This window comes from Pongo pygmaeus, chromosome 5, assembly GCF_028885625.2.
Source record: "Pongo pygmaeus isolate AG05252 chromosome 5, NHGRI_mPonPyg2-v2.0_pri, whole genome shotgun sequence".
NCBI classification, from domain to species: Eukaryota; Metazoa; Chordata; class Mammalia; order Primates; family Hominidae; genus Pongo; species Pongo pygmaeus.
In genome coordinates this window covers 112,095,249-112,113,535 of record NC_072378.2, presented here as the reverse complement: position 1 = coordinate 112,113,535, position 18,287 = coordinate 112,095,249, and the positions used below count along the sequence as shown (strand labels likewise).

The following is an 18,287-nucleotide window of genomic DNA, read 5'->3' as shown; positions in this document are numbered from 1 at the left end:
GGTTCCTAAAAGTAAAATTGCTTGGCTCAAGGGAATATGCATTTTCAATATTGAGGCAATACCAATTTACACTCCCACAAACAGCATTTGAAAGAACATATTGTCCCCCACTATTGTCAACAATGAATATAATCAAATTTCTATAATTTTGCAATTCTGATGGACAAATTGAGGTTTTAGTTTGTATTTCTCTGAATGCTAGTGAGGTTGAACATCTTTTCTGGGGAAGAACTGATTGCCTTCCAAGGCTGGCTTCTGGACCATCAGCAAGAGGGAAGTGTCTCCACCAGCTTCTCCATTCTGATGGTTTTTCACTGACCATTATATCTTGACATTTTCCATATATTTGAGCATATGTGGACTACTTTTTTCAATCCTCTTGAAACTTCTCTTTTGTTCATACATGACTGCTTTATCAATGTCAACAAAATAATTTTGTGTGTGTATAATTAAAACTTAGTAGTTTCTTAGGATCTCTGTCTGAGTTTGACATGGAAGACAGATAATTTCATTGATTCGCATGAAGGATTTTGCTGGAAGATACTATGAAGGAGTTTTCAGAGTATACTATAAAATTCTAATAGAGTCTTGCTGTTACCCTCATACATTGATGCTAAAAGATTTATCCTGCAAATTTTTTTATCTGACACTTGAACACTGGTTAGAGGTTCATAGGCAGCAGATTAACATTACAGGCTGATGAGGGACATCAACCTTCTCAAGCAAACACAGTTACCCCTTTAAATAAACACAGTTTTCTAAATTAAGTTGTCTATCAAATGTGATTTCCCAACAAACATTCAATCTCAAGGTTATAATCAACAGCCCTACTAACACAAGCTTTTCCATATTATAGGAAACTTGTTAACCTTTACGGTAAATAGTGTTAGACAGAAACTTAACTTTGTAATAACAAGATACAGAATCACCATAGATTTCAATTATATTTTATGGTAACTAGAATGTCAACATTTGCTAATCTTTTCTTATATTTACCCTTGTTTCAACAGCTTCATAAATAGCTACCAAGAAAAATGTGTGGCCTCTGACCTAAATTTTCACCAAGGCTGCATCAAAGCAATTGGGGTTGTAATAATTTATTTTCACAATCACTTCCTAATATCCCATTTTATTCACTTACTATATTCATTTAACCATTAATAGACTTTCAGTTGCTTCTAGTTTTCTCCTTTTATAGCCAAAGATCTTTGTAGGTAAATCTTTGAGTATATGGCTGAACAAATCCTTAAGATAGATTCCTAGAGGCAGAATTGCTGAATCAAGGCAAATTGCTTTCCAAAAAGGTAACATTGATTTCTAGTTCCCTATGGTATTTGTGAATACCTGTCTTATCACCTATGTTCCAGCCTTAAATTTTTTTAACAATGTTTATGTTTCAAATTTAACTGGGAAAAGTTTCTCATTTGGTGTTTAATAATGAATATTTCAGGTATTGTAACAGACATCATGCTAAGGTATCTGGCAAACCACTCTTCTCTAAGAACTGATTTCTGACCTGGCAGGGAGGCCCTGTGTTTTAGATGCACGACCTCACTTCCCTGGATATAGATCACTGGACCAGGGTAGATCACGTGCACGAAGCTGGGCTATCAGATTCTCTTCCTTGGAAACTTAGAACCTAGAGAGATTAGCCTGAGCTGGCCATTGAATAGAAAACATGTAAACCTAAGGGCATTATGTTAATTATACACAGAGGAAAAAAAGCTCCTTCATAGAGTGAAAGGCAAAAAGCTATCCTGCTGAGAAAGAAAAATGAAAAGAGATGCTCTGAGAAACCAGAAACCTCCAGAAAGGGAGTGCCTTGATTCTTTCTAGCTTTCCAATTGATTCTAGCCCCTGCTGGGACCCCACAATACTATCTTATCTTAGGTTGTTTAAGATACCCTGGCCAGGCGCGGTGGCTCATGCCTGTAATCCCAGCACTTTGGGAGGCCAAGGCAGGCGGATCAAGAGGTCAGGAGATCGAGACCAGCCTGGCCAACATGGTGAAACCCCGTCTCTACTAAAAATACAAAAATTAGCTGGGCATGGTGGCGCATGCCTGTAATCCCAGCTACTTGGGAGGCTGAGGCAGGAGAATCGCTTGAACCTGGAAGGCAGTGTTTGCAGTGAGCCGACATCACGCCACTGCACTCCAGCCTGGGCAACAAGAGCAAAACTGTCTCAAAAAAAAAAAAAAAGATACCCCTATGTCCTTATAACACATTGCCGTCTTTTTCTTCAGTAGCTCAACTAGCTTGGCTGTTATCTGACACGAAAGAATCTTGCTAAATTGAACTGGTACTATCAGTGGGATTGCAACTAATAGGCCCACAGAGAAAACAAAAAATTATACTGGTAAAGCCAAAGTCTAGTGGAGTTCATTGAGAATCACCATACACATACCCATCTTAGGATAATAAACTGAGTCTCAGTGTTGTATGGTATAAAGTAATTAAGTTATAACTTGGCTATTTTATCATTACTAAGAGTGTGAATGTATATCTGCAGAAGAATCAGCATATTTGGTTGCCATATATAAAGACACCCGAGTTTATTGATTTTTGCAGCAGATGAGTGACGCAGCCTACATAGTCATGTATTCCCACATTGAAGCAGAGTAAGGCAAGGCTGGTAAATTGAGATTGTTCTGTTTCAAATAACCCTGTGCTGCACTGAGCACCTAGAGCTAAGTGGATACACTGACTAAGAAAGCGTGAGATCCTTTCCATCCAAATGGAGAAAACAGGAAGCAGTCAGAGTTGGGGAAAGTCCTCTACCCTCACTCTCACTCTGTTCTCTCACCCTCATTATAGGCCCTGTGCAAAGTATTTCCAGCTGGGCCTTTCACTGAGACAAAGGTGATCATGTCTCCTATCATAAAGCACATTACTCCACTGGGATTGAAATAGAGCATGGATTTGGGGAAATTTTCCTAAGACATTAGAGTTAAAGAATCTCCTGGCAGCCCTACTCCAGCCCATTCTGCCCACCTACGGCTTGAAGCTATGGCCATTATTTGTAGGTGAGAGCCTGGACCAAAAAGTATTGGTAGCTGGGTATATTTCCTCCATCCAAGAGAAACCTTGTTTCTGTGGCTGTAAAAATCAGGTTATGAGTCCTGACAACTGCATAAAGAAGAGAAGAGGGAATGGTGGAACCAGGTGGGCTTTCCTTTAGGACATGAGAGTCTATGAGCTCCCATCTCTCTCCAACCTAACCACCACTGTGAGATCCTCCACTGCCAAAATCCAACTGCACGAGCTGCTGCCCTGAGAGCAAGAGACACTGGCACAGCTGGTCTGTCCTTTAATGAATTAACCTGCCCTCTGCCCAAAATCAGATCTAGATTTTGAAAGTAATTCTGAGATTTAGCTAAAACACTATTTTTTGTGTGTGGGGGGGAGGGGGGGTCTTGTCTTTTGCCCTTATAAGATTAAGGGTTTTATTGTCCATCTGTTCCAATCTACTTTATCTCTTCCAGAAATTCCACACGGCTTGGTTCTGCCAGTAAAAACCCTCCTAGATTTCCAGGACTGCTGTGGATTTATTTTTACGTATATAGTTCTGACATTTCAATGGGAATTGGGAGTCGGGGACTAAAGGTTTATGCTCATTCAGTAATCCTGAACCAGAACTTTTCTTATCTAATCCTCTCTCTCATCTTGTCTGTTGCCTGTGAGTGCGCATTCAGTAATCCTGAATTTTCGTATCTAATCCTGCCTCTGTCCTCCCTGCTGCTACACATTTCCTCTTCTATCAGGCCTTACTTGTTACAAGCTGTCTTCCTAGGTGGGTCAGAGAAGGCCACTCCCTCCCTGCTTTCAAAGCCTGTGTGGCTCCTCATCACCTAAAAAACAAAACTTCCAGCAATCATCTAAGGTCCTATCTGGCACCAACCTGTTTTCCAATTTGCTATTATAACTGTTTCTCCAAATTAATTTTCAGTTCCTTAAAAAACAGGAATCATTTCTCATTCACTTTCTATTCCCCACTACATGCCACCCACGGGAGGCATGTATAATCATGGATTTCCTTCCCCTTTACTTCTACCCATTCAATAGTCACTAAACATTTGCTTGAATAAATGACTACATACTTGAATTTATTTGCATTTACTTTTATTTTGCTTCAGAAATTGAAAGTAAATAATAATTAAATATTAGCCTATACTTGCACAACTCTAAATTTTAGCATCGGCCATGCAATTTTAAGAGCACAATATGTTTAAAAATTGTTCTATATCCTGTCACATAAAATTCTGCTACATATCCTATCACCAAAAATATCCTTAAGTATTTTGAAGATGTTGCTATGTTAACTTTTTACACAACATGCATAAGTAATAATCTGTGTATTAAAGTAATATTAATATTGTTTCTTATATGAGGATTTTGTTGATTGATTCAGGGTCATTTTAATTGCCAACTTTGCCACTTTTCACTATTATTTAAGATGTGCACTTAATTTAAATGATAGAGCAGTTGTCTCTATAGCTTCAGTTTAACTTTGCTTTACTACCATGCGGAAGAATTTGGGGTTAGTTAACATGTTATGTTGTTGATGTTACTGCTGCAGCTACTGCTGTCATTTGCTCATGGTGCTAGAGGTAGGGAAAAGAGGGGACCTAATGTTCCATGAATGGAAAATGCACAAATAATATACAATTTGTTTATCCTTATTAATGATGAGGACATCACAAATTATTTTTTGCTGCTAGTATGTCACTTTTCTCCCTTAATTTGGTTTACTTTTATAGGGAGGGAAAAGTAAAGATGCACCTTCATGGGATCCTGTTGCCCTGAAATTCCCAGAGCGGAATACTCCAAGAAACTCTCATTGCCACCTTTCCAACAGCCCTAGAGCAATAGAGCACGCCTATCAATATGGAGGAACAGCCAACAGCCGCCAAGAGTTTGAACACTTAAAAGGAGATTTTGGTGCAAAGTAAAGTAACACACTATACTCCTAGACTCCTGATGACATGGCTGGGCTACATCTTTGTTTTTCACATGTCATCGTTTTTTCCCATCTTTCCGTTCTGTGCCACCTTAATCCTATTATGTTATCATCGAAATAAATACTAAATAGTACATGATTTATGCTATCAAAAGAATTATATTCTCTGTGACTTTCCAATTGTAAGGTTCATAAAACAGTATTCTTCCAGGATACTGTATTTGATCAAAAAGAAAAGACAATCAAGGAAAGGAAGATGGAGCAAGTTTCAAATGACTCATCATCTAACCTTGATATCCCCCTCCCTCTCCCATACAAATTGCTTTCAGATTGTAAATGGGAGTGCATTCGAACTGCTAGAAGGTTAATAAGGAAAGGCATTGAAAATACAAATACGCTTGTATGTCTATGACCCTCCAGCTATCTCCAACCCCATCGCCTCTTTCCAGTATTTCACAAATCTCCAGGTTATCTGATATTACTGAAGAATTATTTTTGCAGTTTTAGCACTCAAATATTTTTATATAGATCTTATATAGCTCTGTCAAACATTCATAGAGGCAAAGTATTCAATAAGAAATCTCTAATACCGTATAATTTGCTACCTGCCTAATAGGCAGAATCAGTATTTTGTATTTTTCAGGAAGAATTTAGAGTTAATCAAACTAGAAGTTAACCTAATAAATGTATCTTATCCATAGCCTGGGGCTAAATTTCTAGAAGGTTTTGTTTAATTTCTACACACTCGGGTGGCTGCTTTCTACATGTGGTATCCATTAATTAATTTTTACTGGGAAAAAATTTTAGTCTTTTTTAGATAGTGCACAACTGATATTATTTGTATTACTCACTAGTATTTTGTCCACATGGATAAGCTTCTTTAACATACATATTTTTACTAAATTGCAGCCTTTTTTTTTGAGACAAGGTCTTGCTCTGTCACCCAGGCTGGAGGACAGTGGCATGATCATAGCTCACTGTGGCCTCAACCTCCCAGGCTCAAGTGATCCTCCCACCTTAGCCTCCCAAGTAGCTGGGACTACAGGTGTGCACCACCATCCCTGGCTAATTTTTAAAAATTTTTTGTAGAGACGGGGTTCCACTATGTTGCCCAAGCTGGTCTTGAACTCCCAGGCTCAAATGATCCTCCTGCCTTGGCCTCCCAAATTGCTGGGATTATAGGCCTGAGCCATGGCACCCAGCCTGCAACCATATTTTCAAAGCAAGACACAGTAAGATCCTTAACTGAAACGACATTTCCTCAAATGTGGGATACATCCTTGTTGTATAAGGAAGTAGAGAAGAATTTACATTTTTGAACTAGCCATGCTAATTTAATATTCATTAATAATACTAAGTGTGGAATAATGTTGCCTGGGATTAGATAAAATGGCTACTTATTTATTCTTCCTTACACTGTATTATTTTAAGAAGTTAGAGATTATCCTCAGTCTCATTTTACATATGGTAATCCCTTTCTTTTCATTTACCAGATCTCAGTTTTCCATTCGTCTGAGAACTCGTTCCTCCCATGGCATGATCTTCTATGTCTCAGATCAAGAAGAGAATGACTTCATGACCCTATTTTTGGCCCATGGCCGCTTGGTTTACATGTTTAATGTTGGTCACAAGAAACTGAAGATTAGAAGCCAGGAGAAATACAATGATGGCCTGTGGCACGATGTAAGTTGAAGGCAGAGAACAGCATTATCAGCAAATAGCTACCATTGTCAAATGGACACTAATGGGCCTCCATTACTCTCTCTAGAAATATCCATTTTAAAATTCTGCTGCTGCACACTCAGAATTCAATTTCAAAAAATTGTATTCCTTATAAAAGTCTTGAAGCATACTATTTAAAAAGAGACACAGGCTGAGCGTAATTATTTTAACCAAAGGATCAGTGGTCAACATAAACTGAAATTTGGTTTTTAATGATTTCTCACTTATTTTCTACTGCCAATAGGTTTTTACTTTTCAACAATTATTATTGAGTGTCTTTTATTGGCTAAGCTGTGGAAGATACAAAGTGAATAGTAAATCAGTTAGGAAGATAGGATACCACAGTGGGAGCAGATAAATACTGAAAGAAATTGGTGGGTATGTAATGTCAGGAGTAAGCAATGTAACATGCATTACAATTAATCACAAGAAGTTTAAGTGGGAGAGAACATATGGCCTGTTCTGGCTGGTTAACTGGGAAAAGCTTCATAGAGAACATGGAAAAACGTAAGCTATATTCAGAAATTAAGCTTTAAATCATTCTATCTAGAGGTCAGAAAATACATGGATCACTTCCTCTAATACATGAAGTGGTAAATGGAAGATGAGCAGGAAAAAAATACACCTATGCATACAAAGCAAAGAGGCCTGGAGACAACTCACAATAAAGGCATATGCTGTATAACAAAACAGAATCAAATGAGGGATAAAGTTTCTGCCATTCCAAAAACCACATTGCCAGAAGCCTACTAAACAGAAGAGATAAACTCCTGACCTTCAGAGATGGGGCCATTTTAAAAATAAACTTTCTGAAGATTTCCCACAGCATTGCAATAGCGAAGTTGGAAGAAGAGGAAACACAGCCTTTTCTCCAATCTTAGAATGTACCTGAGATGTGCTATTTTCCTTCTCTTCATCCAGGTGATATTTATTCGAGAAAGGAGCAGTGGCCGACTGGTAATTGATGGTCTTCGAGTCCTAGAAGAAAGTCTTCCTCCTACTGAAGCTACCTGGAAAATCAAGGGTCCCATTTATTTGGGAGGTGTGGCTCCTGGAAAGGCTGTGAAAAATGTTCAGGTAAGCCAGGCATGACCAGGTAGAGCCACTGACCATTAGAGCCAGAAGATCATCTAATTGAGGCCCTCGTCTCACAGATTAGGAAACTGGAGACTAGCACCAGTAAAACTGTAGTTTTCTGGAAATGGGATATCAAAGTAAGTACTGTCTTATGGGCTGCCTGTCTGCCCTGTGGCATTACAAAGTCAGAAGTAATCTTTCAATTCTAAGGTAGATGTGAAATGAAAAAGTTTCAGAGGCATAAATTATCATGAAAATTTATGTCTCAAGGGGATCTTATTTGTTCAGGAAGTACCCACACTTTTAATGTAAAGTCATAACAAAAAAGAAAGCAAATCATTGCATTATACATTATTGAGTGAAAAAAAAGTTTCAGGTCATTATGCAAACTACAATCCCATTTTTCTTACACACACACACACACACACACACACACACAATTTGTAAATGTATAAGGAAATGTGGTTACCCTGGGAAGAAGTGAGAATATAGTAGAAAAATATCATTTGTGTAATTTTAAAATTAAAAATATTGCACTTATAAAAAAATTTAGCAATAAAAGGAATGCATCAAAGGACTAAATTTTTCTTAACATAAATATAGGTTGGATTTTAGCAATGTTAAAAATAATTTCTAAGACCTATTAATATATGTAGATGAAGCAAAAAAGATGGTTTACATTATAATTAGATTTTAGATAAGCAGCCCCAATTCCATGGCAATCTCTTTTTTAAAATGTCCAAATGCAGTACAAAATCAGTTATCTTAAGTGGCCCAAGTTTCATGTCCTGTGATATGATAAATTCTCAACCACAAAAACAGCTCATGAAACCAGAAATGAAAGCTTTCTGCTGTTTATTTGGCTATGGTAGATTTAAGTAAAGAACTTTGCTAGCCCTCATCAGCCTTAGGTGATCTTGGCACAGCTGTCATTCTTGAGGGAAAACTAGGATACTACTAAATATGCAGTTTGAAAACCACAGCTGCAACTTATTGTGTCAAAGTGTAACATAAAAATGTCCATAGCTTAATTACTACAGGTTGACATTATCAAATACAAAATTCCAGCTTCAAACAACCAGTTAAAAAGCAACTATCCAGGAAAGTACTGATCATTCAGATATCTGAAATAAATAAAACAAGGAATTACGTGGTTTCCTTCAGGACTCAAACCCCCTCATTTTGCTTCCCCTTGGTGCATCTGTGTTGAGAAAATTGATTTTAAGAAATATCTTCTTCCCTCAGATTAACTCCATCTACAGTTTTAGTGGCTGTCTCAGCAATCTCCAGCTCAATGGGGCCTCCATCACCTCTGCTTCTCAGACATTCAGTGTGACCCCTTGCTTTGAAGGCCCCATGGAAACAGGAACTTACTTTTCAACAGAAGGAGGATACGTGGTTCTAGGTAACATTAGTCATGTTAAAGATACGAGTCATGAAATGCTTCTTCCTGGAGATGGCTAACAGGGAATATCAGGCCCAGAGTTAAAACTTCAGAATGCCAAACTCAGCCCTAGAAGATGACCTCTTCCCACAAGAACCACCTTTTCTCCCTCCTGCACTCCAAACCATACATGCAGTCCCCATCCCTGTATACCCTCCCTGACCAGGCTTCTCCACAGCTGCCAAACTTCTGGATGAAGACCACCTGGGCTCCTTTAGAATGTCTATGCTGCTCCGTGGCCTGACCCATGTCAGTTTTTGGCCACCTTGCTCCTCAAGGTCTTGCTCTGCTCCTTCTTGGCATGAACCATTGTCCTACTAAAGGAAGTCCCACTTTCTCCCCATGACTTGCAACACCAGCAGACAACGTTATCCTTCAGAAATTTTTATTTCTGGCTTTTAATTATTCTCCTTGACCATTACTCTCTCACTCATTCAGTTTTTGTTGTATGCCTCCCGTAAGGCAGTCCCTATGCCAGATGATGGGACATAACAGTTCTAAAAATAAATAAAATCCTAGCAGACTACACACAATCATCATCTAATTCATTCCAAGAATATTCTATGGAGCAATTGCTGGGTGTGAGGAAGACACCAGAATAAGTGCCCGGAATTGGGATAGGAAAGGGTATAAAGCTGCATGTTCCCTGCTCTCAAGGCACTTAGGTACTTTGCACATCCCCTGAATAAAGAAATTACACTGCAGCCAAGTATACTTTTTAAACCACCACCATATCCAGCAGAACACCCAGAGGTAGTATTTCCTCTCTGTTTAGCTCATGATTTTACTTTCCTGCCTCACCCATCTTTACCCCTACACTAAAACACCTACACTTACAATTCTCAGCCTTTCATGGAATTTCAGTGATAAGAACTCTTAATGGTTTGGACAGCTGGGAATGCAGAGCAAACTGCACAATTTATATACTACTCCATGAGCATTAACTAATAACAGGAAAAAATTTTAAATGATTTATAGGATACATTAAATGAACACTATTTAGATGCCCTGGTTTGCAATGAGTCTCTTGGAGTAAACACAACTATTCTTAATAAGAATTTTATTGGATCACCTCAGTAACAGCTCCTAAATACTTTCTCTGCTCTTTCTCCTCTGAAATGCTGTACAGCACTGGCACCAGTTAGGTTTCTGTTTAATAATCATTTTAAAATACAGGTCCAATCAAGACAGCTGTCTTGCTTAGTGACTGTAAAATAAAGCCTAACTTCCATACTTCACCACTAGAGCCCTTCCCAGTGTGGCTCCCACTCACCATGCCTCCTTCTCCCCTGGCAGGGACAGTCCAGCTACGATGGCCTTCACAGTGCTCTCCAAGCATTCCAGCCTCTGTACCTGTGTTCAGTCTACTTCCTCTGCGCAGATTGCCCTGTCCTCCTCACTTGTGAAATACTCAGTAGTGCTGCTGCTACTTGGAATTAATTTCTCCTCCCCTGAGCTCCCATAACACATATTTTGTGTGCTGTTGCCAGCCTCACACCCCACAACAGGATTGATGCATTACTTATCTTGGTTCCCCACAGAGATTTCCACAGTGAGTTTGACATGGAAAAGCCACTTTCTAGTTATCTGTTAAAAAATGCATCAAACTTTCAAAAACAGATAAAAAGATATATAATTACAAAATCACACCATAGTTACAAATATGATCTTGCTGTTCTTGGGAGTTTATAGTGTTTCTCTCCACAGATGAATCTTTCAATATTGGATTGAAGTTTGAAATTGCATTTGAAGTCCGTCCCAGAAGCAGTTCCGGAACCCTGGTCCACGGCCACAGTGTCAATGGGGAGTACCTAAATGTTCACATGAAAAATGGACAGGTAGTGTCTGAAAAATGTTTAACAATTTGTCTCATCTGACCTTGGATTCTAGATCTGAAGCAGATTTATTTCACAGAATTATTTCATCAATCTTTCCTAACTGAAAAGAAATATAGGAAAGCTATAACATGAAATGTAAATGTGGGCAATATTTGGATTCAGCTTCCTATGTTGAAAGTTGATTTGGTTAAAAGAAAGAGTCATGAAAATATGGCAAAACTATCAAAAAAATCACTAATAACAATATAGTTTTAAGAGAAGAATGAGAAGCACTTTTTTTCACCAAATGGAATCAGCAAACGTAACTATCAAAATCAACAAACACTAAAACATCTTTCTAAATATCTATAATATGTATGTATATCAGATATATGTATGTGTACTAGATATGTATATATACTATACATATTATGCTCAATTGATAGAAATAAAAAATTATGTTGTAATGCCACTTTCATCCTAAGATACTACTAAAGAATATTCATGGAAGTATTCAAATAAATATTAAGAAAAAAGTATATTTTCATTGATGCTGCTAACTTAACAGATTTTTATTTGGGTTCTAGTACATTCTATTAAATTATATTGAGCCATCACAATAAAATATATCCCTACTTGGTGTTTACTATTTGTTGGGTACTATTCTAAGCTTTACCTAGATTAACTCATTTAATCCTCCCAATTATCTCCATGATGTAGGTAACAGTATCGCTTTTAATTTACAAATGAGAAAACTGGGGCAGAGAGTAAGTTAAATAGGAGACTGGCTGTCTAGCTTCAAAGTCCATGTTCTTCACCAATACTTCAACCTGCTTTGTATAACACACTCAATCTTTAGAAATTAAAGGGATTTATTCTATTTCTTATTGTCCCTCTCTCGCTATTTTCTCCCCTATGAAGTCACTTTGTTCTCTCCCCGAAGAGCACCCCCAGTTGGACCTATTTCTATAGGCTGCCAAAGAGTGACCCCTTGTGTTCAAATTGCAAAGCTAACCATGTGTGAATATTTGTTGAAGTATTGCTTCACTGTGGTAAATTATTTAAGAAATTCAGTTTTATCACAATGAGGACAAACTAAATCATACAATGTGTCCTATCTTTTGCAGGTCATAGTGAAAGTCAATAATGGCATCAGAGATTTTTCCACCTCAGTAACACCCAAGCAGAGTCTCTGTGATGGCAGATGGCACAGAATTACAGGTGAGAAAACTAAGATTATGACCTGGCAGAACTTAGGCTATCACTTATATGATAGGTAATGCATGACAGTCTAAAAGTATCCAAGAAAAGAAAATCATGTTATTATACTATTATGTGTATACTGAATCCACATGTGATTTCAAAATATGAATGCTGCAAAATTATGTTAAAGCGTTGCTTCAATAATGCATAACTTATAGGGCAAAAAAAAAGTAGCACAAGAATATTCTAAATATTCTCCCTTTCTAAGGAAAATGTTACAATAATCTCTTGGTTAGACATTGTTAGACATCATTGATGATTTTAATAACAAAGAAGAAAGTGTGGGTTTTATTCTGGAATAAATAAAAGCAATTGCTGTGATAAATAGTCTTTCTCAGGTTAAAAATTCATCACTCCAGTGCCACTTATGACCAGTCTTTGCCCTGCATTTCAGTTATTAGAGATTCTAATGTGGTTCAGTTGGATGTGGACTCTGAAGTGAACCACGTGGTTGGACCCCTGAATCCAAAACCAATTGATCACAGGGAGCCTGTGTTTGTTGGAGGTGTTCCAGGTAAGTGTTGTTTAAAAAGGAAAAGTTTCCAATCCAAAAAACTGAGTTCTCATAATTGTTATTGTAGAATTGAGCCATGTGTTTTCATGATGCACCTAGTTACTCAACGGATTTTATATACAGTGTTGTTTAAATGGAAAAAGCACAATAAAGTGACATGTAAGAACTAGACCCCAGCATTCCAGCCAGTGGCTATTACTCTCCCTTGCCATATTTGCTTATTTTTTTCTTTCCTTTCCCTTCTAAGTGCCCGCCACACACATACACACAGTGAAACGAATACTCTTATTTTATCTCTAACACAAAGAAAACTCATTGACTAACACTACAGTAGGATCTGAGAACTTTGAAGGATTAAATTTGCTGTTAGTTGCTCCGCTTCCTCAGTAGGAAAAAATGCACAGTTCTGTCCATGATTAGTCTGAACTGCAAAAACAGCTGCAGATCATAAGTTGTTGTCCATTGGTAGTGACATTCCCTCAGAGAGGTTCCCAGCTGCAATTCTGTAAACATCATCAGTCACTGCTGCTGTCATCTGCCAAGAATGGTTAATCCAGGATGGTGACAGGACACTTATGGACAACACACAAACACCCCAATTGTTTTAAACCTCTGAAGCAAGGACCATGTCCTCATATTGAATGCATTTGTTTTTACACATTTCACTAACTTAGAAAACCTGAATGCTACGGCTGGGGAGTGGGATTTAAAAGGGAAAGAACCCAGCTTTTGCAGCTGGAACTTGGTGGGGAGTTTTTAATTGACATATCATAGTTGTACATATTTTGGGGGTACATGTGATATTTTGATACCTGTATACAATGTGTAATGATCAAATCAGGATAATTGCAACATCCACCACCTAAAACATTTATCTTTTCTTTGTGTTGGTAACATTACAATTCTTCTCTTCTAGCTATTTTGAAATGTACAATAAATTATCCTTAACTATAATTTCCCTATTGTACTATGAAATTCTAGAAATTATTCCTCCTATCTAACTGTATTTTTGTACCCATTAACCAAGTTCTTTTCATCTCCTCCTTCCCCCTTCCCTTCCCAGCCTCTAGTAACTACCAACTACTCTCTACCTCTTAAGATTTACTTCTTAAGCTCATATATGTGAGTGAGGACACATGACATTTGTCTTTCAGTGCTTGGCTTGGTGGGGATTTTAATAATCTTCTAATAGATTATTTTTAGACTGACCCATAAAGACAGACAATGCTTTAAAGAAGAGAGCAAGAAAGCACAGATAAAATTAAGCATCTGACCTTGGGTACTCCAAAAATAGTAACAACAAAGCACTTTTCTTTGTCTGAATTTTTCAAATACTAGTATTGACAATAATGGTAACCCGGTGTGAAAAGAAATATTTGAGACCCTCGCAAAGCAACTCTTCTCCTCCTTTGTCTCCCACTTCCACTCCCCTCTCCATTCCCCAGTCCTCTCCCTGTTCCTGACTTCAGCTTTGAAAAGATTCTGGCAAAGGCCAGCACTGCACTTCGTGCAGGTGCAGCATGAAAAAGTCTCACATCAGTGCATATTTCTGCACATTGCTTCCCTCCAGAAATCACAACACAGTTTAAAATGTTTCACAGGTTCCCAAGGGCCTCCAGGATTAAATTCACCATAGCATGCAAGCTCCTTGATCATCTGTCTCCTCCTTGTCCCTGCCTTCGGGATCTCCCCACACCTTCTGGGACTTGCAGTTCCTAAATGTTCAACGATGGTCTCTTTGCTCCGGGCCTTTGCATAAGGGAACTGGGCCTCAATTTCTGGGAAATGTTCTTCCTTTCCTCCCCTAGTGCCTTTGTTAAGAAACAACTTCTCCTATTCCTCCCCATTCTAACTCCTATTGACCTTTAGGACTCAGCTCAGACTTTTACTTACAACACGCCCCTTTCCCCCTAGGATGTATACACATACCGCTGTTGTAGCACTTAGCACAGAATATTGTTGAAACTAAGAAGTGCATTCCTTGATGGCAGAGAACATGACTATATCCAACACACAGCATGGATTGTCTATTAAGCACTATGCTAGGCTTTGGGAGGTGGACAAAACAAGCATGGCCCTCCCTCATGGAAGTTGGAGTATTTGTCCTTCACTATGCCACCCAACGTGCTTACTACATCTTTCGAACAGATATTTCTCTTTGATTTTTGTTTGTTTGTTTGCTTTCACAGTCTGATCCCAGCCTCACACACTGCCATCATCCCTCACTACAAGAGTTGCTAAGCCTTACAGACTGGATGGGCAAGATGTACCTAAAGTCAAATTCAACCTGCCTGAAACATAGAATGAATACCAAACTTTAGCTAATGAGCCAGCACAGGAGCTAGCAGGCCAGAAGGGCGTAACCACCAGCCCACTGCACCACTGCGGCTTTTAAATCCATCTAAGAATTATGCCAGCAAGCCTAGAATAAAAGCAACTATAATTTAAGATGAAATGTAATTAATTATATCATTTTGAGCTGTTCAAGATTAATTCCACTAAAATCACATCAGAAACCAGGCATTAAGAGGATAACTAAAGAAATTAGGCTAAATAAAACCCCTAAATGCACTGAATTCTCCAAGAATACCACTCAGAACTCTGGTGACTCATTATTTCTATCCATAAAAAGCTAACACATAAAATTCCTAGAACTACACACCAAAAAAGTCAACTTTAGTGTGTGATAGTTTTAAAATCAAAATTAAAAATCAAAGAATTTTTTTTCTGCTGGCCATGGTGGCTCGCACCTGTAATCCCAGCACTTTGGGAGGCCAACCAAGGTGGGTGGATCACTTGAGCTCAGGAGGTGGAGACCAGCCTGGCCAACATGGTGAAACCCCGTCTCTATTAAAGATACAAAAAATAGCCAAGTGTGGTGGTGAGTGCCTGTAATCCCTCCAGCTACTCAGGAGGCTGAGGCAGGGGAATTGCTTGAACCCAGGAACTGGAGACTATAGTGAGCACAGATCACACCACTGCACTCTAGCCTGGGCCACAAAGTGAGACTCTGTCTCAAAATAATAATAATAATAAAATAAAAAGGTTTTGTTAATGTAGCCCACCCATGGGTCTAACCATTCATTCCTCCACTGAAAATCCTGCATTATTTGTATATAGTCAAGCATTCAACCTGGGAAACATTCTCTCTACAAATTATGCATTAATTTCATTAATCAATTACTTAGGATCCTAGGGCACTGTACTGTCACTACCTACAATTAATTGTGTGGTGAATTATTCAGACCACTAATTGCTACATGAATTATTACCTCCAGATGATTTCCCTCATAAGCCAAAGGATGGTAAGCTTGGGCAGAATCAAAACCTATGTTCTAAGTCTGGTCTCCAAAGTAAGCAGAAGTATTAGATGTTTCTACCTCTCATAAGCATTCCCGTTCACTCATTTCTTACCCAAATGATGAAGTACACTGAGCAGGCTTGAAGAATAGTCACACTAATCTAGAGACAATAAAGGGAATTGATCTCTCAGGCCCCTTCCAAATCTAAAACTTTTATGATTATCATTCTAAATATAAAATGCTATTTCCATGATTTATTTTCAGTACACGGCTTCTGCATATTCTTACCCTACATTGCTTAGAAAACTTATTACAGCTGCTTGCTGACGTTTCACTTGCTGTTCTATGTTCTTTCCTGAATTACTGGTTTCTAAGTGTTTTCCATCCTTTATCTGCTACTGCTCACATAGCTGTTTGTAAATAATAATAAGCTTTGGCTAAATGGATTTTAATTTTATGATATTTCTAAGCTCTCTAAATTGCTTTAAATTATATTGCTTCTATCATCCTAACACATTTAATTGTGTCTGTGCAATTAATAAGCATAAGGCTTCTTCTAGATTTCTAATTAAGATAAGAGGAGAAAGTTCCCTTGGCATACCACAGGGCACTTGTGCCCACACAAAGACTAAGCGAGTTATTATTATCCTATTTATAGTTCTTAAACCCTGAGCTCAGAAAAATTGAATTTTAGTTTATTCGAATTCATTATTTTCTCATTATATTTTATGAACAGGCAAAAATGTAGAGGCTTAAGGGTGAAGGGTAATGAATTAAACAGAAATATTAACCAAGTCCAAAAATAGTATGGAAGCTAAAATTTCTTTCCTCCTTCTTAGCAAAGCACACATTATAAGTGAGGCCCAGGTGAAATTAACTTTAAAAAACATAGGTAGATCATGAAAATTCACTGCTGAGGCTTTACATGTAAGTGGTAAATTTCAGCCTTGAAAGACAGCTACAATACACAGAAATGTGATCATGGAAAACATGGTAAAACATTAAAATTACCACATGTCCATAGGACTTCACAAGCAAATAATGTTACTGAGAAATGAGTCAATTATAACTATGTTCTATTTTTGAAATGTAAATCATGTTGATGATATGAGCAAATATGTATACTTTTACCAGGAAGTAATATTTGGGCTTGGAATACCTCAATTGCAATCTTTGTTTTTATTTCTTGCTCTTTTCAGAATCTCTACTGACACCACGCTTGGCCCCCAGCAAACCCTTCACAGGCTGCATACGCCACTTTGTGATTGATGGACACCCAGTGAGCTTCAGTAAAGCAGCCCTGGTCAGCGGCGCCGTAAGCATCAACTCCTGTCCAGCAGCCTGACACGACAGAGCACAGCTGCCCAAATACAAAGTTCTTTAGAGCACTGAAAGAAACACAAAGCCAGCCAGGAGGAACAGTAACTCTTCCTTCTGGTGGAAGCTTTCATTGAGTTGAACAGGACTTAAACGAATCATCAGGGACTGGATATTTCTTATTTCTCATTTGGATTCTCAACCTTGAGTCCAAAGTGTCTGCAATGGACAACAATTGAAGGAGTGGCAAACTTACTTGTATTGAGAGCACAAGCAATTCCTACTGGTGAAATTACTGTTTCTGTTTCTAATAAAATAAAAGGGATTCCGAATAAACACTTGCACACATTTTTGAAATGCGGCTAGATTCTCAGATTCACCTTTCTTCCAGGGAAGATAACTTTCAATCTATATAAAAATCTCTGTCCTAAAACTACCTTTCTTTGTTTTGAAGAGACTTACTAACTTACATATAATCTAAAATTAGATGATAGATTTGTTTTTAGCCCTTTTGTTTGGTCTATCAGTATAAGAATATTTTAGGTTTATAGCTGAAGTTATCAAGGTTTAATAAAGTAAATTTCTAACAGAATACTAGAAAAAATGCAGTATAATTTAATTTTTTCTAAATAAGAAACAAAGGAAATAAACTACTTTTTCCCCTTCAAAGAAAAATAAAATTGTACATGAGGGGAGGCTTCTGTAGGTCATTATTACTATTATTGTGTGTTCTATAGGAATCATTGAGGATATCGCAGTAAAAACAGTAGGACAAAATCATAAAACTCAATTTAAGAGTACACAAGTCCTTTTATTAAACGTTTGCTCCTAGCCTGGGCAACATAATGAGATCCCATCTCTACAAAAAAATT

At 37.9% G+C, this 18,287-nt stretch overlaps 1 protein-coding gene across 9 annotated transcripts in view; it reads left to right on the top strand.

Annotated features, from left to right (window-relative positions):
- LAMA4 (laminin subunit alpha 4) overlaps positions 1–17,751 on the top strand; it is a 151,523-nt gene extending 133,772 nt beyond the window's left edge. For all 9 annotated transcript variants that reach the window (XM_054493497.2, XM_063666504.1, XM_063666503.1 and 6 more), the window contains exons 32-39: positions 4,760–4,947; positions 6,453–6,642; positions 7,603–7,758; positions 9,004–9,163; positions 10,910–11,040; positions 12,147–12,240; positions 12,677–12,796; positions 17,298–17,751. In XM_054493497.2, coding sequence (XP_054349472.2) covers positions 4,760–4,947; positions 6,453–6,642; positions 7,603–7,758; positions 9,004–9,163; positions 10,910–11,040; positions 12,147–12,240; positions 12,677–12,796; positions 17,298–17,443 — 1,185 coding nt within the window. In that variant the 3' untranslated portion in view covers positions 17,444–17,751. The remainder of the gene's footprint in view (positions 1–4,759; positions 4,948–6,452; positions 6,643–7,602; positions 7,759–9,003; positions 9,164–10,909; positions 11,041–12,146; positions 12,241–12,676; positions 12,797–17,297) is intronic.
- The last annotated feature ends 536 nt before the right edge of the window (positions 17,752–18,287 follow it).